General features: G+C 47.4%; 1 protein-coding gene and 1 long non-coding RNA gene across 4 annotated transcripts in view; one reads left to right on the forward strand and one right to left on the reverse strand.

Moving 5' to 3' along the window:
* LOC121103896 overlaps positions 1 to 16,819 on the forward strand; it is a 21,683-nt gene extending 4,864 nt beyond the window's left edge. Inside the window, exons 2-4 of one of the 2 annotated variants that reach the window (XR_005836184.1) lie at positions 14,630 to 14,893; positions 15,851 to 15,936; positions 16,268 to 16,819. This is a non-coding gene — a long non-coding RNA (uncharacterized LOC121103896). Of the gene's footprint in view, positions 1 to 14,629; positions 15,937 to 16,267 lie in introns of both variants that reach the window. The other variant, XR_005836183.1, reaches the window with a different exon arrangement.
* The window catches only part of GATAD2B (GATA zinc finger domain containing 2B), an 89,229-nt gene continuing 67,105 nt past the window's right edge, over positions 1,134 to 23,257 (reverse strand). For both annotated transcript variants that reach the window (XM_040635678.1, XM_008696635.2), the window contains exons 2-11: positions 17,285 to 17,620; positions 13,049 to 13,178; positions 11,460 to 11,591; positions 11,046 to 11,177; positions 10,419 to 10,589; positions 9,605 to 9,920; positions 8,418 to 8,620; positions 7,403 to 7,513; positions 7,131 to 7,248; positions 1,134 to 6,498 (exon numbers count right to left, since the gene is read on the reverse strand). In XM_040635678.1, coding sequence (XP_040491612.1) covers positions 6,365 to 6,498; positions 7,131 to 7,248; positions 7,403 to 7,513; positions 8,418 to 8,620; positions 9,605 to 9,920; positions 10,419 to 10,589; positions 11,046 to 11,177; positions 11,460 to 11,591; positions 13,049 to 13,178; positions 17,285 to 17,619 — 1,782 coding nt within the window. In that variant the 5' untranslated portion in view covers position 17,620 and the 3' untranslated portion in view covers positions 1,134 to 6,364. The remainder of the gene's footprint in view (positions 6,499 to 7,130; positions 7,249 to 7,402; positions 7,514 to 8,417; positions 8,621 to 9,604; positions 9,921 to 10,418; positions 10,590 to 11,045; positions 11,178 to 11,459; positions 11,592 to 13,048; positions 13,179 to 17,284; positions 17,621 to 23,257) is intronic.

Genomic DNA, 23,257 nt, shown 5'->3' on the forward strand with positions numbered 1-23,257 from the left:
TGGGGTAAGCACCCAGTAGTGCAATGGCTGGATCATAGGGTAGCTCAATTTTTAATTTTTTAAGGGACTTCTGCCCATTTCTTGACTGGGTTATTTGTTCTTTGGGTGTTGAGTATGATGTGGAATTTAAGAAACAAAACAGAGAATCATAGGAGAAGGGAGGTAAAAATGAAACAAGACGAGGGGCGCCTGGGTGGCACAGCGGTTAAGCGTCTGCCTTCGGCTCAGGGCGTGATCCCGGCGTTGTGGGATCGAGCCCCACATCAGGCTCCTCTGCTATGAGCCTGTTTCTTCCTCTCCCACTCCCCCTGCTTGTGTTCCCTCTCTCGCTGGCTGTCTCTATCTCTGTCGAATAAATAAATAAAATCTTTAAAAAAAAAAATGAAACAAGATGAACTTGGAGGGAGAAAAACTGTGAGACTCAACTGTAGGCAACCAAACAGGGTTGCTGGAGGGGAGGGGGCGGGGGACGGCGTAACCGGGTGACGGGCATTAAGGAGGGCACGGGATGTGATGAGCACTGGGTGTTGTATGTAAGTGATGAATCACTGAATTCTCTACCTCTGAAGCTAATAATACATGATATGTTAATTAACTGGATTTAAATTTAAAAAGTGCATAGTTAAAAAACAAAAAAAACAGCCCCAAACTTCAACATCCTCTCCTCTGGGTGGACCTGACCAAAGTGCTTTGTTGGAAATAAAAAGCCAAATGGAAAAAAGAAATTAGGATCTGGTTAATGTTCTGGGTCGGAAGAACTCGGGACGCCAGGTGCTGAAGAAGGAACCGCCGCAGGGCAGTGCGGGCGCTAAGGCCGCCACCTGGGGAAACCACATTACAGAGGGTTCAGTGACTAGGACAGACCAGAGCAATATGATGAGAAGGGCCAAGGACAGCTGGGGACCCGGCCTCCTTCCTGATACGGTCGACTGACCCTCGGTCCTCAGGTCGGTGGCTTCTAGAACACCGGCTCCGCGTGAAGGTGGAACCATGCGGCGGAAGCAAAGGGGACCCCAGAGCTGCACCATGCCTGCAGGGAGCACGGGCAGAGCTCCTCTCCCGATCACCCCTGGACTCCCCCACCAAACTGCCGCCCCCATACCAGCGCAACTAAAGCATGAGCCACAGCAAAGTTTAGAAACCATTCCTTTCTTTATTAAACATAGCTTGCAAGTGATAAATATTACAAAGTTTTTTTTCTTTTAATCCTTTCTCCAAAAATTAGCTTATTATTTGAATCTGTTACTGCTGAAATGCTCAGCAGCATCTGAAACAGATGGGAGTGTATTTGCCTTTTTGAAAACCAGTTTCTGTTGGTCTTAGTTTTTTTCATTTTAATTTCCAAACACAATGCAGAAAATCAGAATGAGTTAAAAAAAGGAAACTTAGAGCCTGTGCAAAAGGGTCTTGCCCCCCCCACCCCCGTTCAGAGAGGCCCATCCCGCCCCAGCCCCACTCCCCGCCCCAACCCCGCTCTGCCCCAACCTTCGCCAGGCCTCAGCCACCTTCCCAGATGCTCCCCAGGCTTCCCCGGCCAGGAAGGAGCCCGGAGTGCGGGAGCCTCAGCCCAGGCTGCGGGGAGCCGCCTGCAAGGGCTCACAGGAGCTCTGAAGGAGACGGGAGCCGGGCGCGCCTGAGCTCTGCTGCGCTGTCACCGGGAAGATGGGCAAGCTCCGCACCCTGCAGCTCACGGAAGGTGCGTGACTGGACCACCGGCCCGGTGCCACCGCGAGAGCACCCCAGGGCCCTGTGGCTGCTTGTGACGGGGTTGAGGGCCTGAGGGCAAAGCTGTCACAGGTCTCCTGATGTCTAGACATCACTCTGCCGCCTTTCCCAGAACCAAAGGAATGGCGGGGGCCGGGCAGCCCTCACGGGCGCCGTCACACACACTGCCACCTCAACACGGAGGGGTCCTCCCTGCATCTCAGCCCCGCACCTTCCCCACCTCAAGCTGTTGTTCTGCAGGTGAGGAAGGAAGCATACGGTAGGGTTTCACATTTGGTGGTCAGATGATCTCCCCGGTCACTTCACACAAAAGAAAACTGAGACCCGGAGATCGAACTCTACCAAAGGTCACACAGCAAGTTAGTGGGAAAGCCTGGGGCCAGACCCCAGGTCTCCAGACAGGTGCTGCCACCCCACCCCGTGTGCTATGGCGCTCCACTCTCTACAGCCCAGACGAGGAACCCTAGCTTTCACAGTGGCCCGCCTCACCCCAATTTAGGAAGCCAGAAACCGTGCAGATGCATGTGGCTCCGTAAATGAGGCTTTCTTAGGAGGACTCGTTAAAATCCTTTCTTTCCATCATCCCTTGATAATCTACTCTCAAAGACCCATGGAACTAGGTTCTTTTTGGGGGGTGGGGTGGGGGAAATCCCTTGCATAAGAAAGCTTGACACTGAATTTTGTTATATAGGTATATTGTATATATGCTGATGCAATCAGAGGAAAAAAAACAGTGCAAATACAGTTACAATTCATAATAATACTTGGTTTCAATGCCCCCGGGAACTGCCCCATTCCTCGGCTACCTCCCGACCCCCAGCACTTCCCCACAGGGTCCACCTAATGCTGGGGTGTAGGGAGGGTGGGCAGGTTAGGGTAGGGAGTGGGCTCTGCCAAGGCAGTGCTGGTGACCCGGAGGACTACTCCAGGGCGGGGAGGCAAGGCACAAATTAGGGGTGGGTGGTGGGGGAGGTGGCATCTCTAAGGAGGGATGGGGTTGGAGCAGCTGCCAGTCTCAGTGTGCTGGGCCCGGCCCACTCCCCGCCCCACCCTCCACAGCCCTGCCTCCCTACCCCCGCCCCTTCCCCAGAAACCCTTTTGCACGGATCATACACAAACGGGCACATTACAAAATGACATAACACAGTTTCACAATATCCATGGCGAGGGCTTTTTTTTTCTCTTTTTCAGTTTTTTTTTTTCTACACAATGTACAATTCCTTTTAAATGGATCAAGAAATAGCTTATATACACGAATGAGTCCTTGTTATAACATCTCGGCAGCAAGTATCATAAGCTAATGAAGGTCTTGTTGGAGGGCAGGGGAGCCTAGGGCCAGGTGGGGTGGGGTGTGGTGTGGAGAGGAGGGTTAGGGGGAAGGGGTGCTTGGGGAAAGGGACAAAAGTAAAATACCAAGAAGCATCTTTACAAAGCGGCTCTATAGCTAAGTCCTTTTAAAGGGGAAAGGAAAGGTAACCAAAGCAGGAAAACATTTATCTTTGTGTCTTAAAAAAAATCGTCTACCATACATACATCCAAAAATGTGGAAAAATACCTATTCCAGGGATGGAGAAAGTCCAGATGCTGTGGTCAAATGACAAAAACAGAAAATGAACATTAAAAATTAAAAAAAAAATTGACAAATGAGGACCTCTGTCCCTCAGCTTTACCCAAGCTTTCCTGCTCATCTACCCGTTCCGGGTGTCTGGAGAGCAAGCCACTGTCCACCAACGACTACGTGGAGAGCCTCTGGATACGGAGGAAGCCAGGAAGAACCAGGGGGATCCTCACTCTAGTCGTCCCCTGAGCTTCAGAGCTCTGGGGGACAGGATAACTCTGAACAGACCATCTTTCCTCCTATCTTTAGGCATGAGGTTTAGTGTCTAGGGGCCCAGCCTGGGGATGGAAAGCAACGAGAGACTCGGAGGGACACAAGGTGATCAGTGATGAAAAACTAGAAAAATAAGGAAGACAGAAGGATGGGGGTGGGGAGCAAGGGAGGACGTGGAAGGCTAATACTTCACCATGATTAAGGAAAACTCACCCCCATCACTAATCCCACGGAAGGGTATGAAAATGGGGAGGAGGGGTAAGAAATCAAACCTCAGCGATTGAGCAAAGGGTCACAGAGCTATACTAGTCAACAAGCAGCCTCTATGCAACTGAGCCTGAGGGGACAGAAGCAGGGAAGGCTCCCCCCCGTCCTCCCCCATCGCCTCAGCACCCTGGCAGGCACTCGGCTGGGCTTTCCTTCCCCATCACTCCCCTCTCATCTACACATCCTACTTCCAAACCCCATTCAAAGGTGGCCTGGCTCCCAGGGAGGAGGCTCAGCTCAGGGCAGGGATGGCCCCCAACCAAACGGTATTGCACATTCTCTGTTCCTTACTTTTAATCTCAAGTGACAGACTTGGGCACCTGGCACCTCCGAGCTGGGGGAGGGGAGACATAACAGAAATGGCACTTCATCATGGCAGGCGGGGCGGAAGAGGCTAGACAGACATGCCACAAGGCAAGATGACTTGTGGGGGGGGAGCTTCCAATTTCGTGTAAGAGAGAAAAGCAAAACCAAACGATTTATCCAGTGCTTTCAAAGCACAGAGGGCAAAGAAAAGATGTAAGAATATATCTTTATATATATATATATAATTTTAAAATAACCCCAGACCCAGTTTCATAACCCCCCTCCCTCTCCCATCACTTACAGTCAGGGGTACCACATGCCCCCTGAAAAATACCCCAAGCAGCCCCATCACTATCTGTCACTAGCATCCAGCTTCGATCACTTCACCACCGGGGGAGCCCAGACACAGGCTCTACCTCTGCTCCTTTACTAAGTGCTCAAGGAATTTGGGGGAAGGGAGGAAAGAAAAAACCGAGGGAGGCCCGTAGGGCCAGTATCGTAACCCGCAGGGGCTCTGGGGTATGGGAGAGGGGGCACTGAGCCTGATCCCAACTCCTTCTCCACCCCAACCCCCAAACTTTATGGGGAAGGTGTGCAGTTTGTGTGTGTGTATTCATTTTAAAAGTGCCTTCTTACTATAAAAGAATTATTTAATTTCTTAAAATAAAAGTGGGGGAATTTTTCCAGGTGGCTTTCAAGGGCAAAATGCTAAACTCCAGTCTTCACACCTCTCTGCTCTGAGTAACCCTCCCCCGTCCTCGCACTCTGGCAGCTTCTAGGGCTGCAGAGGCAGGAGAGCGAACACTACAGGAGAGCACAAACCCCCGCCTTGAAGGGGCTCCCCTTACCTCAAAACCAGCCTGGTCCCCACCCCCTGCCCCCAGGTGTGGGCAGATGGGATGCGAACCTCCCCTGACCTCAGAACAGCAACATTGCACAATTCAGTTCATTCTCTACATTAGTAGCGCTTAAGAAAAAGCTGAAAACACCACAAAAGGAAAACTAATAGGGTTCGGGGGGTGGGGGTGGGGAGGCAACAGCTACTTTGCACAGAGGTCCAGAGCCGGTCCTGACAAGAGCTGTCTGGCTCCGAGCAGTTGGTGCACCACTTCGTGCAGGAGGCTGGGGGCAGGACTCTGGGCTGCTCAGGCCTCCCTGCCCTCTGCTCCCGGCACTGAGGGTGGACGGAAAGACGGATGGGGTCTCAGCTGCTGGGAGAGAAAGCCCTTCTTCCCCACCACCCCCAGTCTATATCTCTTCCCTCCTCTGTCTCCCTCACCATGCCCGGCCCAACTTCTAGGACACAGGCTAACTTGGGCTGGAACAGCCACATTACAGATGGGGCTGTGCTTCCCTCTTGCCAGGAGCCGATCAGGATTAAAAAGGGGGGGGCAGAATTTTACAAAGAAAATAAGATGAAATAATTTTGGGCCAGTTGACCTGGAAAAGACTTCCATCTCCACGGGGACCAGGAGAGCACCCGGAGGCCAAGACCGGCCTCCATCCCTCTTGGCTGAACACTACGTTCGCCCTCATGTCCCTCATCCCCTTTTCTGTGGGTTAAAGCTTCTCCCTCCAGGCTCTTTCCCCTCATTCTTAGAGCCCAACTTCAGTACGAACACTGCCACCCAGACTGTCCAGGCCACAGATACCCAGGGCTGACGTCCTCTGTTTCATGCCCCCCCCCCACATTAAGTGCATTAAAAACTTCTGCCCCCAACACTCCCAGTCATGTCCCTTTGGGGAACCCCCTGCAATGCTCCTGTCATTTATCTGAATGTCATCTGTGTTTAAAAAAAGAAAAAGGCAAAAGAAAAGAGAAAAAGAAAAATATTGAGGGAAAAGAAAAAGGTTTAACTGTCCACTGAACAAAGGGAGGACACACAACATCATTAAAAATGACAATAATTATAGCATAAAAACTTCAGAAACACATGTCAGAGGGCTTAGATGTCTCCCCAGGACCTCACTCTGACCTCTACCAGAGGCGAAGAGCACCTCACTGTGAATGGAAACCGGAGAGAAGACAAGAGCAGCAGGACCGCAGCAGTGAGAGAAGGGGTGGCGGGGCAGGCGCGCGTTTTCCTGTTGATTTCTAGGTTTGTCCTCTGTTTCTCGGTTTTGTTTTCCGTGTATGGTAGGCACCAGTACAGGCACTGCATGCGACGGAAGTTGGGGGCAATGGGAGAGGAGGGGTAAAGGGTTCGAGGCTGGGGCAGTACGAGTGGACAGGCGTTATTTCTGCCCGCTGATGGACTGCGCTATAGACCGGGGAGGGATCATGTCTAAAAGGTACTCCCGCTGTCGGTCTGCCAAACTGGGAGCTTTGTGTCCTCCAATGCCGGTGTTCAAGTATGCGATGTTGACACCTGGACCCAGGAGACAAAAGTGGGGGATGGGGGGCGGGCATTAGAAGAGGCGGCGACACCTTCTGCACTGCGCCAGCGGGGGTGTGGAGCTGAGCTGGGAGGAGGCAGCAGGGCCGTCTGCACCTGTCGGGACTCGGTCAAGCTTTATGTCAGCAGCCAACTGCCCCCCACACACCCCAGCTTTAGGGAACGAGGTCTTCTTGACACTTTGGTCCTACCAGGAATATAACAAGCATGGTCTTGACGGGCTGGGAGAGTCAGAGGAACCAGTGGTGAGAGGGGATTAACCAAGGCAGAGAGATGCACTCACGGAATCTGCTCTGGGTTTGGGGCTGCCGACTGGGCAGAAGCATCCCCCGTCATTCAAACAAGCACCCTGCCCCTCTCGTCAAGAGATCGGCAACCATACGCCCACCAACAGGGCGCACCAGACAGCGAACCGGTAACGGCAGGACTGTGCCGCTCTCACTACCAAAACCCTAGTGTCCTGTGCATGTGTTATGAATTTAGCCAACACTTGCCAAATAACAGTGTGAAGGGAGAGGGGCCTAAGGAGAGAGCAGAAACAGAAGAATAAACTCTTCACCCACGGAGCTGCATCCTAACCAGCTGGTCCCATCAGCCCTTCTTACCTGGCATCCCGAGGAGGCCACCTGGCACAGACAGCTGGGGCGCCTGTGCAAAGTTGGAAAGCATGGAACGGGCAGAGGTGGGTATGCCACGCTGGAGGCTGCTCTGGGGCTGTGGAGCCTGCAACGGTGAGCAGACGTGGGTCACCACGTTGCCGCCACGGAAGGGATACGGGGAGGTTAAGGGTATGGGAGCACAGAAGAGCAGAATGACTTCCCACCGAGGAAGGATAAGATGGGATCAACGGCTGACAAGCCCTCCCAGAGAACCTCACCTGCCGAAGCGTATGATGTCTCATTATGGTGTCTTGTTTACTGACACTGGACACGGCTGGAGCCGCAGTGGGGGAGAGGGCTGCCTGCTGCTGGAGTCGCTGTTCAATTTCCTGTCGGGAGTCATCAGGTCAACTTGGCGGGACAGTACTCAATTTCCTACCCAGAAAACCTAGAGGTCTTCTTATCTCTAATGCTCGCGGCAAGTAGGAGGGATACGGAAAAGGCAAGAGTTGGGTGGGGTAGATGCACTAAGATCTCCGGGCACAAGCAGCCAACACTGCTTCACTGATTAGGGGATCCGTCTGTCCAGGAAAGCTGGCGCTCAGAAGCTGGCAGGAGAGGTCTGGGTGGTGGCAACCGGCTGACTGGGGAACGCTGACAAGTTTACCAAGGTTTTAGTTTTGACTCTTGTTTACCCATTTTCCAGAAGATCCACGATGCTACCCAAAGGGGTCTGATGGGTGGTGGGGTAGAGACGGGATAGAGGGGAAGGAGCTGAGCTTCCCAACACATCTTTCCCTCTCCCAGATGTTCTGACTCCGTTAACACTACAAGGCACGTCCACTCACTCCCCGCCACTCCTCTCCCCTGGGCCATGTCACAGTCCACTCTCTCCACTGTCACTCCCTTGCCAAACACGGACTATAGAGATTCTCTCTCTCAAAGAGGTTCAGGTATAAATCCCTCCCACCAAAATCTATTTGTTTGAAGAGGAAATGAAGTTTAGTGAATGGAGGGATTTCTTTGGCGCCACTAAGGAGGGAAAGCCACGTCTCAGCCTCCTGTCCCTCCCACCCTGGACCACTCTGTCGTTACGCTCTTGTCCAACCAGAGACAGTCAAATGGAAATGGGAAGACAGAACGGTAAGGGACAGGGAACCCAGGCCTTGAGATTCCGGGAGCCCAGGTCGTCAGGACTGTGGGGATCACAAAGACCACTCCTCTAAACTAGAAGGAGCTACCTTCTGGGAACACCAACCTACGGAGGTGGCCGGTGAGGAGTCAAGTTCATACCTGCTCCTGCTGTAGTGCTTTGACAAAAGCATTTTTCAGCCGGTTGGTGTGTTCAGCCTTTAGAGCCTTCTTCTGGTTGGAGGTCATACATTGCTCACACAGAATCTTACCGTTCTTCTCCTGCTTCCAGTGCGGGGTGAAGTCTGTGCGGCACTGGGCACAAACAAAGGGTTCGACCCGCAGGAGTGAGGCACAGCTCTTGCCTAGATGCCAACAAAAAGAATAATCAGGGCTTTTGTATTTCCCCACCTCCCGTTTCTTCACCAAATCAATTTTTCGGAAGGTTATTCTGCTGAAGTAAGAAGGAGACTCTACAATTTAGAAAATACTTTTATTTCATTCGACTGTAACAACGTCACCTTAGGGAAATCAGAGCGCACCACCCATTAACAGACAAGGAAGCCAAGTCTCAGAAGCATGGCCGTGCAGGACAAAGCCGGCCCAAGAACCCAGGCTCCCTGACGTCCTCGTCCAGTGGGACGGAAACATGTTTCATTTGGAGCATAGCCGACTCCATCCAATTCCGCCACCACTTTTCCTTCACAGCATCTTTTTACATCGGACTGCACTTGTCCCCGGCACAGACATTTACAATCTTTAGTTATCAGTGTCTGAACCGCTCACTTTGTGATCTGTTTAGAGCCAATACTGAGTCTTCAGGCACTTTCCTCTACTGTCCGGTGTTCCCCCAAGGTCCATATGTTTGGAAGTTCAGGCTTAGTAACTTCTGTTAGTGTTAATACTTCACAGCCTGGTTCAGTGCTGGTTCACAGCTTTTATGTGGTCAGTAAATCTACTTTCTCGACCGTAAGTACTCAAACTGAACATAACACTGTAGCACAAGGCCACACAAACGTGGACATTAAAAGTAAGTGTTCTAGTCATCAGCTTATGCATACATCATGCTAGGGACTGCTGAAAAGAACTAAACAATATACCGCAAGAAATATACGATACACACAAAATACAATAAAAAAAATGAAGCCCACGCTACACACACACACACAAAAAGCGTCTCTGATAATACTGCTCCCAAACAGCCTCTGAGTAGCGACCGCGAGGCGGTCTGGCAAGAGTAAGGAGAGGGTCCTTGACAGGACCCAGTACCCTGTGATCTCCGGCCCACGTCCATCAGGCTCGGCAGCCTCTTGGTTAGATAAAAGACTGACCGGAGGAAGGAGCCTCACCTTGGCTGTCGATGACACTCTGCACGACTTCTTCCAAGCCCACCATGTAGATGAACTCGCTATTGGCTGCACTAGGCAGGAAGTGAAGCAAGGGGGCAGGAGGCTTAGGGGGTGGAATCTCCAGGAGCGTCTTTTCCAGCTGTTTGCGAAGAGCCAACTTGGCTGCGGCCTGGGAATTGGCAGCATCGGTCATGGCGCTGGGGCTAGGAAGTGGTGAGGACACCCTGTTCACGGCCCCTGGCTGGATGTGGGAGGCAAGGTTCATATAGATGGCGGAGGATGCTGTGCGCTGGCAGGGAACAGAAGAACTCGACTGCTGGAATGCAGGGAGCACAGGGGTCAGTGACGGGACGTGGGAGCAAGGACCAAGTCTTGCTTTCATGGCAGAAAACACTATCTGAGCCTAGTCTGTACTGCTTAGCTTTCCCGAAACTCAGGAAAAGATAAGAGGTGTCCAACTTCAATGAAAAAGATCTCCAGCACACAGGAAAGGAGAATGGTAGTGGCTAGGACTGACAACTGCTGAGAGGAAAACAAGGGGATGCTCTCTGTCCCTTGTCCTTATGCGTCCTCTTCACCAGGGCCCTGCTTTCTTCCAGGCAGGTGTCAGGCTCGCTGGGGCCTCCCTTTGTCACTCCTGTCCTCAGGGAATTCCCCTGTGCTACCACTTTCAGGCCTGCTGTCAATCCAAGCTCCACCAAAACTACCCTGGGTTGCCCTACAGCTTCTCCATGTCCAAAACCTAAATTCTGTGGTCCTTTCAACAGGGAAAGCAATAAAAGACTTCTCTGTTTCCACATTAGGGCTCTCTTACCGGTTGGTAGTTGATGGCAGGATTCATGTTGGGTGTTGTGGTGCGTACAAGGCCAGGCTTGGGCGGGCCCCGCTGACCCTGTAGCTGGGCTGGGTTTGGTGCAATAACACGTTGAGACATCAACATATGTGGGAGAGTGGTATTGGTCGCTGAACGGATGACACTGTGACCCTGAAGGGGGGAGAAGAGGAAAAGAAGTAGTCCTAGGTGGTTAAAATGCCCCACCAAAATGTTAACGAGGTAACGCTGTCTGTAATGCACAGCTGAGTGGAAACAAAGAGTTGGTAATTTTGTGTAATGATATACGGAATAAATGTACCATCAATGTAAATCCTGATTCATGGTAGGAATTCCCTGGTTTTTCTTGGTATAAGCTATCTAACCCTAGATGGAAAAGGGCTAAGCTACAAACGTCCAGATAAGAAAAACCACAATGGGAAAACGAGGATTATTCACCCTACTATGCCACCTAGTACCACACACCAAGTCACGTCAGCAGGGACCCAGGACTGAGGAACAGCACCCCTACCATGGCCAGGTTCTTCTGTAATCGCCACAGGAAGTCCCAAACCAGAGGTGGGATAGATAGGGCTCTCCGACACAAAGACCCCAAGGTCGGACACATACCTGTAATGTTCTCAGACTCTGCGGTTCAACCCCTTGGGCCCCAGGCCGGGAGGGAAGCTTAGACAGGCCCTGCTGTCCCCCATGGGCAGGAGATGGCTGAACGATGGATGCTGCATTCTGTACAACTGGGGTCTGAGAGAGACAAGAGACAATGAAACGGAGGCAGAAATCTGGTAAACTCCCAGACTTTTAAAATTCCTTGTTGGGGTGAAGCTTCTGTGACCAGAAGGAAAAATGAGAAAAATGGAATGAAGACTTTCTTGACTAAAGCCTAAGATTAAAAAAAAAAAAAAAAAAAAATCACTCTTCTTAGAAACTAAAAACTATGGAACCAGAGAAGAATGGGCCACCCAACTGAACCTACCTGGGGGAGTCCATTCTCAAACCCAGACCCCTATTTCCAGGGCATAATACCTTCTGGACCACATTCTCTTTCTGTAGCTGGCTCTGCCTCAGTTTCTTTAACAGCACCAGTCGGGCTTCCTCCAGTCGCAGCTCGTCCCTCAGCTGCTTGATGAGCTGCTGCCGCTCCTCCATGCCTTTCCCCTAAGGAGACGGGGGGGGGGGTGAGCGAGGTGAGCAGACACCCAGACAGAGGCCCTTCCTGCAAGACGGTCTCTTCTTCCCAGTCGGAAACCATCTTCCACACCAGGCAGAAGTAGCACTGGGACTGCTATCTTTGTGTCCCTGGAGTCCAGCACACTGCTTGGATTCAGCAGGTACTCAAAAAAATGCTTACAGAATGAAAGGAGAGACCACACATAAATCATAACCATACGTCTGACAAAATAGAAGAATGGCCATAGGGAGACACTGCTTTCCTTTAAAACAATGTTTCTGGATCTTTTTAACCCAAGTTTCTTCTAGAAATACATAAAAATTTAGGAATCCCTCCATATTATGAGAACCAGGATAGAGTGGTTCCAGCCAAGAGTTTATGTGACTTATGATGTTTTGTTTTCATATTTTCCAAAGATAAGTTACACTGAATATGCTCTGTCAAACTTTCTTCTTCACTCAGTTCTAATAATTCCCTGTAAAAGGGCATGCCTTTGGAGCACCTGGCTGGCTCAGCAGGTCGGTGGTGTGTTACTCTTTATCTTGGGATTGTAGGTTCGAGCCCCATGTTGGGTGTAGAGGTTACTTAAAACTAAAATCTTTACGGGTAACTGGGGGGCTCAGTCAGTTAGGCGTCTGCCTTCAGCTCGGGTCATGATCTCAGGGTTCTGGGATCTAATCCCACATCGGGCTCCTTGCTCANNNNCAGCAGGAAGCCTGCTTCTCCCTCTCCCTCTGCCCCTCCCTCCCACTTATGCTCTCTCAAGTTAAAAAAAAATCTTAAAAAAACAAACGAACAAACAAACATCTTTTGGGGTGTCTGGGTGGCTCAGTTGGTTGAGTGTTTGTTGATTTCAGCTCAAGTCATGATCTCGGGGTCGTGAGATGGAGCCCGTGCTGGGTTCTGCACTTAGTGGGGAGTTTGTGCTTGAGATTCTCCCTCTCCCTCTGCCCCTTCCCCTGCTTGTGCTCTCTCTCAAATAAAAATAGATAAATCTTTAAAAAACAACATAAGATAAAATCTTTAAAAAATTTTTGAAAATTAAAAAGTTACAAGGGATTGGCCTTGGGGTTGAGAATCATGTATAAAAAGTTTCATCAACGGGTAATTATTTAGATTAAAAAAGTAAACTATAGGGGTGCCTGGGTGGCGCAGTCGTTGGGCGTCTGCCTTCGGCTCAGGGTGTGATCCTGGCGTTCTGGGATCGAGCCCCACATCAGGCTCCTCCGCTATGAGCCTGCTTCTTCCTCTCCCACTCCCCCTGCCTGTGTTCCCTCTCTCGCTGGCTGTCTCTGTCAAATAAATAAATAAAATCTTAAAAAAAAACCCAAAAAACTAAACTATAAAAACACAGAACTGGGACTCTTAAAGAACTGAAGAAAATAGGAGGAGCAAAAAATGAAGAAAGAAATTATTTTTTCTTTCTTCTGTTTTTTATTTTTACCTTAAACATCTCTAGGTTGGCTGCTTTGAGTCTTTCCTCCATTCGGGAGCTGGAACGGGGACTAGAAGCCTCATTATCAGATAAAACAATGATGTCTGGGGAGGGAGTCAGCCTTCCTCGGTCTGGCTCACTAGACAAGAAAAGAAAAAATTAAGGTATTTCAACAGCAAAGGTTCATAGAAAAGTTAAAACTTTTTTTCTACACTGAATGAAGGACTCCAAGGGAACTTAGGTCTGTCCCAATTCACCCAGGGGATTCAAATCCTAGGATGAAGAAAATACCAACACAGAAGTGGTGCTACAGCCTCAGTCACCGTACTTTCCATCTAAACTCCTCGTGNAGGGACAAGACACACACCCAGTGACTGGCTTCAGAAATGGGAGTAAGAGATGAGTGTTATCACACTGATGTGAATCAAAATTCTGAATGTTTCCTCTATATCTCACTCTCCTCTGGGTTGTCTCATCAGTTATGCGGAGGCTCAAGAAGGAAAGGCTAGCTTGAAGGGGGAAGAAGGGCAAGGGCAGCAGAGCTTAGGTACGGGTGGCACGATGCTAACGAGGACCCTAAGTTCGTTAAACCCATAACGACATGGTCCTGGCCACCTGAGGATTTACAAAAGAGAAGGTTCTATGACAACCCTAACAGAAGTCTGTCCTGTCACGAGTGAAGGCAAAAGAAGGTATTGTCAGCTGCTTGAGGGAATGGACAGTGCAAGTCTACAGCCTTCTCGAGGACTGAAACTCCAAAACTAGATATATAGAACTTGTAGCTACTTGCCAGACTTTTACTTAGCATCTTCCCTCAGCAAGAAAACTCTCTAGAAATGACTTTGAAATCTAAATCTTCCACAATGGGTCCCCGTAGTCCCAATCTTATTTATTAGACAATTGTAGTTCTGGTTTTTGGGGCCAGCCGTAAAAGCATATTTACAGATGATAAAAAACGGCACTGAATTCTGGAGATTCTAATTGCCTCAGGTTCCCAAATCAATGAACACATCTTCTAACTATCTGATTTCTTAACTCAAAGATATCCTCCCAGAACCTACCTTCCCGAGATCGCACTATAGTTAGGAATACAAAGATCTAAAGCAATGTGTAGTTGTTACTTAAACATGAAACTCGAATCCTTAACACCCACAGATCTTTAGTCCTGAGCCTCTCTACCATTTCTTGGGTCTCTTCTCCCAGCTATTGGGACATAGATGCCTTTTGAACAGGGCACCCTACCTAGATGGGATAAGCACCCAATTTTTCAATAGGGCAAAACAGAGTTAGTAAAATCAACCAAATTTAGCTGAGAAAGTAGAACAGAGGAGCAGAGTGACACGTACGACTACGCTGGGAACTACTAACATTTGCCTGGATTGCTCTATAAGCACTGGTCACAGAGGGCAAGCGGAGGGTGTGAGGTTACAGAGAAAGAAGCCACTGGACAGAGAAGAGCCTGTCTTTTCCTGACCCCGAGCTGCTGGAATAATGGTCAGGCCTTACAGTTTTTTGATTTTATTTCCTGGTGATTTCACTTTTCATTTCTATACTCCTTCATCCCTGCCCCCATCCCTTACACTAACACAGGTGGCTGCTTCTGAGATCTGGCGGATTTCTCATTCTACTTGGTTTCCCAACGTTCATTTACATCAACAGTCCGAAGCTCCTTCCATCCTGGTCCTGGCTGGATATGTACATCAGTATTATCTCTAAGCTAAGAATTCTTCCTGGCTCAAATGAATGCCACCCACGCCTGATGGACTGCCCAGGAGCAAGACAGGCAGAGACACTCCTGGATGGAGACTGTGGAGCTGAGCACCGTTTATCAAGAAGTTGCATCTGAGAACAACCGTAACTAAATGATATTTTATTCCTGGATATAATCAGACCCACATTAGATAATAGCACAGGCAAGGCAAAACCCAAGTCAAGTTTTGTTTCATTCTTTGTTTTTTTACATCTGACTTGAGATTCTGGTCTCGTTAATTAAGCTTTCTGGGGACAGAAATTATTTTGCTACTTTCCCAAATATACCCATGATTTACATTATTTGGTGTTCTTAAGTATGAAACTTTACCTGTCAGAGAGAGATTACTAAAAGCCTGATTTGTTGCTCACCTATGACCCAGACTGGCAAATTCCCAAAAGCTATGTAATTTCTAATCCTTATTCCAGTAGTAAAAGCAACTAAATAGAAAACTGCCATGTTTCTCTAGCATTCCAAAATATAAGCAAGCACTTGGTTTCACACACACCTTATTCCATATACGTCGTAACCTGCCCAACTGATGGCAAAAAAAAAAAAAAAAAAAAAAAGATTTAGGCAATTATGATGTCGTTATCATTGATGTCAGGGGCTCTTCATTCTTTCTGCTTTTAAATTGTCTTCTTTTATCCAGATCAAAGACATTGTTTTTCTCCCTGCTGAACAATCTATCAATCCCGTTCATTCTTATAAAAAGCTTGGGGCTAAGTGGAAATAACTGTCAGTATATCTGGTGAAAGGGGAGAAGAGTGGCAGAGGCCAAGTGGGCCTCTTTTTTCCATGTAGAATGGGGATCCAGATAGTTTACATCAACCCTCTTTCCTGGAGACCATTAAAAACAATTCCTAGTTTCCAAAGGACCAAGTTTCAAAAGTTCACCTCTCTAAAATAAAATTAAATGCAATGGTAGGGTTTTCAGGGCAGTCTGTCTTTTCAACACAGAATTAATCAATTAATTTGTTTGTTTGTACAATACCAATAATAGCACTACTGAGATCTCACCAAAATGTGTAACAATGTTTCTATGAAAAATGCATTTTCAGGGCCAACTTTGGATGTGAAGAATCCAGCCAATATTTGTCTTCTTCCTCCTCCCCAGTCAAGTAGGATCAGTACTTGCTCCAGAAGGGTGAGAGTGGTTATGGGCAAGTGGGGCATGATCTCATTCATCTGCTCTCTTTTTTTTTTGCCAAAGGATCTCGGAATTAATCTATTTCATAGTAGTCTGCTGACACTACATACAGCTTCCAAGCTATCCAAGGATTTTTCTCCTCTTTTATGACCAATAGGGAATTTCTTTAAAGTTTCCTAAGGGTTTTAAATGCTACTACCAAGAATAATATTCCCGCATTGGGTGTGGTTTAAAAAAATAATACTGGGACAGTACTAGTAAGTGAACATTAAAAGCTAGAGAAAGAATCCCAGGTAAGGCTCTAACTGCTCCTTTCTTTCTCTTTCAGTCATAAGACAAATTCAGCAAGTCCAGCTGAAGGGCAAGTGGACACTAAAGAACCATTCTCATGCCCTATCAGCTACATCTGAACTATTAATTAAACGGAATGTTCTTAAAGCTAGGGCTGTCTACACTGTGATTCACTGTCCTGGAAGTTGTCACCCTCAGCCAGGACCTCTTTTTAGTACGTGCTCCACCGTTTCAAGTACTCAGTCTTGACAGACACCAGAAAAAAGTCCTGTGAAAATGTGTGCGTGTGAGAGTGTGCACGCACAAGAATAAGTGTGCGCGTACAACATACGATGTTTACGTGTACGCGGGGGTTGAAGAGAGTGGCACAGACAAAGCAAGAACGCAGAGAATGAGCACATGAAGACAATTTCCTTGTTCACACAAGAGAAGCTGGGCCCATGCTTTTGAATGTAACAGAAGTGGGAACTCCGTAACAGATTCTAAAACTCTCAGGGTGGGGCGCCTGGGTGGTGCAGCGGTTAAGCGTCTGCCTTCGGCTCAGGGCGTGATCCCGGCGTTCTGGGATCGAGCCCCACATCAGGCTCCTCCGCTGGGAGCCTGCTTCTTCCTCTCCCACTCCCCCTGCTTGTGTTCCCTCTCTCGCTGGCTGTCTCTATCTCTGTCGAATAAATAAATAAAAATCTTAAAATAAAATAAAATAAAATAAAATAAAATAAAACTCTCAGGGTGACCTGAAAGAAGTCTGCTGCCCTCCTAAAATGGCCCTGAGACTGGAGTGAAGCCCGCACCATCGCACTTCCAGCTCTATGGCGCCTCCTTCATCCAGATATGACCTTTATCTTAAGGATGTTACCTATAGGATTCTCTGTGTGCTAAGCAGATATATGAGGCAATGAGTTTCATTTGGAAGTGAGAGGAATTCACGGTCAAGCCAAATGGCACACGTACGTCTTCCTTCAAGAAGTACCTCCTCTCACTGGAATCCACCCCATTTCACAAGCTTAGTTTATGAGGAGACCCCACTGCGGGAGGCAGCCGAACAGCGCCATACCTCCGCCTTGCACTCATATCCACAGGCTCGTCACTAATGTTTTCTTTGCCGGGTCTCCCAGCAGTCCTGTTGTCTCCATGAGGCCTGAGAGTCCCGTTGAGCTTCTCTTCATAGCCCTTGACACCACTGCCGTCCTGTTTGGTAGGCAACTCGTGTGGCACCTCGAGATTCGCCAGATCCTTCCGTTTAAGCAGCGCCAGCATTTTCAGGCGTTCCATGGCCTCGTGCCCCTCCATTTTGAGTCGCTTAGCCAGGACATCATCTCGCTCATCCGCTGGGTCCAAGCTTCGCTTCAACAGGTTCAAGCGAAGAGCATCTTCTGTCATTCTATCCATCCTATGGAAAGGAAAATACAAGTGAGATCAGAACACAGCCCCTTCAACAGTCTGTAAGGAACGAGGATGGGTGGTAGAGGTACTCAGAAGAATCGTAGGGGCACCCAGCAGGCTCAGTTGGTAAAGGATGCAACTCTTGATCTCCGGGTTGTGAGTTCAAGCCCCACGTTAAGTGTAGAGCTTACTTGAAAAAAAAAAATCATAGATACATGGACGTTCAAAGGTCACTGAGCTAACCTTCTACCCTCTATCTTCCCAGAACACCTATACTAGTACGGAGATTTCTCCACTCAACTTCGGCAGTGGAAAGTAAAATTCAACTACTTTTTTTTTTTATAATTTTTATTATATTATGTTAGTCACCATACAGTACACCCCTAGTTTTTGATGTAAAGTTCCATGATTCATTACTTGCGTATAACACCCAGTGCACCAAAAACTTCAACTACTTTCTAGTCATCGAAGCCCTCACTATATCACCACTACACTCACCTGAATGGTCCATTAAAAGCTTACATCTCTCAGAAAATAAACATTCTTTTGTGATTGGCTTTTTGTGCCTGTATGCTCAAAGTCAGATGCGCTGGTTTTAACTATCATACCACATTCTTCTCCTGGAAAAGACTCTTTTATGAACAGGGAAGTTCCTCAAGTCACCCAGGCATATCTTTAATTGGCCCATCTTATGGAGGAATATGAGAAAGATGAAATAAACAAAGAGTATCTAATGGGAAGCCTCCGTTGTCTGGATGCAGCAAGTCTATACAGATACAGATTAAATATCTTAAGATGCTTGGCTTTACGGTGCCTGGGTGGCTCAGTTGGTTAAGTAACTGCCTTCCACTCAGGTCATGATCCTGGAGTCCCAGGATCGAGTCCCGTATGGGGCTCCCTGCTCAGCAGGGAGTCAGCTTCTTCCTCTGACTCCCTCCTAGTGCTCTATCTCGGTCATTCTCTGTCAAATAAATAAATAAAATCTTTAAGGGAAAAAAAAAAAGACACTTGTCTTTATGGGGGTGCCTGGCCGGCTCAGCTGGTAGAGCAGGTGACCCCTGATCTCGGGCTGTGAGTTCAAGCCCACTGGGCATGGAGCCTACTCGGAAAAAAAAGGTACTTGGCTTTAATGAAAGATTCAGGTGTTTAGGCTGGTAAGAGGTAATACTTTCTCTACTTATGCAGCAAAATTATTAAAGGCAAGAAAATTATCATTTTCCCTCTCACTGTGATTTTTTTATGCTAACAAAATCTAAATGCAGAATTTCTTCCATACTTTTAAATCCAGGGCTGTTTTCCTGGTAGGGAACAGCAATGAGGCACTGGAAAGAAAATTTTTTGAATCATAGAAACATAGGTTCAAACTGCTAATTACTTTTATAAGGTCAAATATTTAATAAGTTACTTTACCTCCCTAAATCTCAATTTTATCTGTAAAAGTAGGTACTTAGAAGATGCTCAGCAAAATTTAATTCCTATACCCTACGGTTATGACTTCTTTTTCTTTTTTTTTTTTTTTTAAGATTTTATTTATTTGACAGAGAGAGAGAGACAACCAGTGAGAGAGGGAACACAAGCAGGGGGAGTGGGAGAGGAAGAAGCAGGCGCCCAGCAGAGCAGGGAGCCTGATGCAGGGCTCGATCCCAGGATCCCGGGATCACGCCCTGGGCCAAAGGCAGACGCTTCACGACTGAACCACCAAGGTGCCCCTAGGGTTATGACTTCTATATCTAAAATGTGAGATCAGACCCAATAATTCACAGACTCAAGTAGCAGGACAGAGAAGACTACCAATGTTAACCGGTGCTCTTACAAAGAAAAATATGTGCTTGAGGCATCTTCCTTCTTGTAGTGAGGAGTAAAATAAGAGCTATTTGATCCTTTCCTGGGTATGACCCCCCCAAAAAAAAATCCAACAAAAGGAAACAGACATTTTGGAGACCAGAAAAAAGTCAAAAGCCAGATCTCTGAAATTTGGGTAATGTTTCTTCTTTTCTTTTTTTAAAAAGATTTTATTTATTTGAGAGAGCTTCAGCATAAGTGGGGAGCGGGGCGGGGGGGGAACAAAGGGAGAGGGAGAAGTAGACTCCCCGCTGAGCAGGGAGCCCAATGCAGGGCTCTATCCCAGGACCCTGAGATTATAACCTGACCTGAAAGTAGAGGCCGACTGAGCCACCCAGGCACTCTGGGTGGTATTTCTTAATTCTCTTTTTAAAAAGATTAGCTTTATTGAGATGTAATTCATAGATCACAAAACCCACCTATTTATTTATTTTTATTTTTTAAGATTTTATTTATTTATTTATCTGACAGAGAGAGAGACAGCCAGCGAGAGAGGGAACACAAGCAGGGGGAGTGGGAGAGGAAGAAGCAGGCTCCCAGCGGAGGAGCCTGATGTGGGGCTCGATCCCAGAACGCCGGGATCACGCCCTGAGCCGAAGGCAGACGCTTAACGACTGCGCCACCCAGGCGCCCCATAACCCACCTATTTAAAGCACACACTTTGGGGTGCCTGGGTGGCTCAGTTGGTTAAGTGGCTGACTCCTGATTTTGGCTCAGGTCCTGACCTCAGAGTCCTGGATGCAGCCCAGCGTTGGGCTCAGCATGAAGTCTGCCTGAGGATTCTCTTCTCTCCCTCTCCCCATCCCACGTCTCATGCATGGGTGCTTTCTCAAATAAATAAATGTTAAAAAAATAAATAAAGTGCACATTTCAATGGTTTTTAGTATATTCACAGAGCTGTGTAACCACCACCACAATCGATACTACAACATTTTTATCATCTACCCTCTAAAAAACCCATACCCATTAGCAGTCCCTCTGCTCCCATGTCTGTCCTCAACTAATTTACTTTCTGTCTCTTAATTTGCTAATATGAACTTTTATTTATTTTATTTTATTTTTTGAGAAAGAAGAGGAGAGAGAGACGGAGAGAGAGCAAGTGTGCGTGAGAGAGGGGAGGGGCAGGGAGAGAATCTTAAGCAGACTCCATGCCCAGCACAGAGTGTGACATGGGCTTGATCTCACGATCCTGAGAGATCACGACCTGAGCCAAAATCAAGAGTTGAATGCTTAACCGACTGAGCCACCTAGGCACCGCTGGACTTCTCACATAAGTGGAATCATATGTGTTTGGTGACCGGCTTCTTTCACTAAGCATCATGTTTTTAAGGTTCATTCACATTTGTAGCCTGTGTTAGTACTTTGTATCTTTTTATGTCCAAATGATATTCCATTTGCATAGATATATTTTGTTTATCCATTTATCAACTGATGGACATTTGCTTTTTCCCCTACTTTTTGCTATTATGAACAATGCTGTGAACTTTTGTGTGTAAGTTTTTGTGTGAATCTGTTTTCAGTTCTCTTGGGTAAAGACCTAGGAGGGAACTGCTGGGCTGCATGGTAGCTCTTTGCTCAACACTTAGAAGAAGTGTTGGGCTGCTTCTCAAAGGGGCTGTACCATCTTATGTCACTGCCAGCAGCATATGAGGTTCCAACTTTTCCATATCCTCTTAGTTTTAACAGCTTCCGATAGGAGACATATTATAGAATATACACACAGTCTTTAGCTACAGGTCCCCCTAAAGTTCTGGTATTTTGGTATGTGTTATTTCTGAAGTGGTTTACTTCTGAAAAATACTGACAAGGTGGAAACTGGAAAGCTGAACGCTACAGAACATCAAAAGTTAACCCCCAACTCCACAGCAGCAGTGTTCCAGGGAACTTGACCAACATCTCATATTGAGGGGCGCCTGGGTGGCTCAGTTAAGCGTCCACCTTTGGCTCAGGTCATGATCCCAGGGACATGGGATCAAGTCTCACACTGGGCTCCCTGCTCAGCAGGGAGTCTGCTTTTCCCTCACTTTCCCCCTCTCTCTCAAATAAATAAGTAAATATTTTAAAATTTTTTAAAAATTTATTTATTTGACAGAGAGAGTGAGAGACAGAGCACAAGCAGGGATAGCTGCAGGCAGAGGGAGATGGAGAAGCAGGCTCTCCTCTGAGCAAGGAGCCCAATGTGGGGCTTGATCCCAGGACCCTGAGATCATGACCTGAGCCGAAGGTAGACGCTTAACCAACTGAACCATCTAGCGCCCATAAATAAATAAAATCTTTAAAAACAACAAAATAAAACATCTCATATTGAGAGGACCACTGAAAATCCCATGGGAAGTTGCAGGTGCGAAGTCTGTTACTCAATTGATCATACACCTAGATGCAAAAAAATACTCCAGAAAAGTACACAGCAGGATATACAAATGCAAATTAATATGGCACAGTGTTCCAAGTTTTGAGGCAAATTATATTCATAAGCACTGAAAATATGCAACAAAGCAACAAAACTTCAATAACCTAGAGCTGAATGGAGTCTGGGATGCCATCATCATCCGGGCTTCTCAGATGGTTATACAAACAGGTGGACACTGCTCAAATACCAACCCCCTTTATTACACTCCAATGAAATAAACAGATACACTCTAAGTTGGGAGAAACAAGAAACAGATATTTGAACGTCTAAGGTAAGTAATCTTTCCCAAGAGATGCCTTGAGAACTCGGACCAAATTTTCCTTGCCCATTCTTCACCGATCTAGCCATCTTGCCTCAAAATCCAATAAAACATGGATGAATCTTGAAAATATCAAGCAAAGTGAAGTAGGTCACACACAGAAGGACAAATATTTTATGTTTCCACTTATATGAGGTACCTAGAACAGGCAAATTCACAGAGACAGAAAGTAGATTAGAGGCTACCTGTGACTGCAAGTGGAGAAAGAGCAGTGAGGAGCTATTATTTAATGGGAACAGAATCTCTGGGATGACGAAAAAGTTCTTGGTGGTGCCTGGGAGGCTCAATCAGTTAAGCGTCCGCCTTTGGCTCAGGTCATGATCCCAGGATCCTGGGATAGAGCCTTAATCGGGATCCATGCTCAGCGGGGAGCCTGCTTCTCCCTCTGCCTCTGCCCTCCCTCCTGCTCGCTCTCTCTCAAATAAATAAATAAAATCTTTTAAAAAATTACTGAAACATAAACTTATACTCCAATGAAAATAGGAGTGCCTGGATGGCTCAGTCGTTAAGCGTCTGCCTTCAGCTCAGGTCATGATCTCTCTGCTCAGTGGGGAGCCTACTTCTCCCTCTCCCTCTGTCTGCCACTCTGCCTACTTCTGCTCTTTCTCTCTGTGTCAAATAAATAAAATAAAATCTTAAAAAAGAAAGCTGTGAAAATAATATTCAATGTAAATTTATCACACAAAAATTCTCCAAAAAAGCAAAACAAAAATTCTGCAAAATAGGGGCGCCTGGTTGGCTCAGTCAGTAGAGCACGTGTTGCTTAATCAATCTCAGGGGCATGAGTTCAAGCCCCATACTTGGTGTGGAGCCCACTTAAATAAAATTTTAAAAATTCTGTAAAATAAGGGGCGCCTGGGTGGCACAGTCAAGCGTCTGCCTTCGGCTCAGGGTGTGATCCCAGCATTCTGGGATTGAGCCCCGCATCAGGCTCCTCTGCTGGGAGACTGCTTCTTCCTCTCCCACTCCCCCTGCTTGTGTTCCCTCTCTCGCTGGCTGTCTCTCTCTGTCAAATAAATAAATAAAATCTTTAAAAAAATTTTCTGTAAAATAAATGTATTTTGCCCTTTAAA

This window comes from Ursus maritimus, unplaced genomic scaffold (assembly GCF_017311325.1).
Source record: "Ursus maritimus isolate PB19 unplaced genomic scaffold, ASM1731132v1 scaffold_2, whole genome shotgun sequence".
Lineage (NCBI taxonomy): Eukaryota > Metazoa > Chordata > Mammalia > Carnivora > Ursidae > Ursus > Ursus maritimus.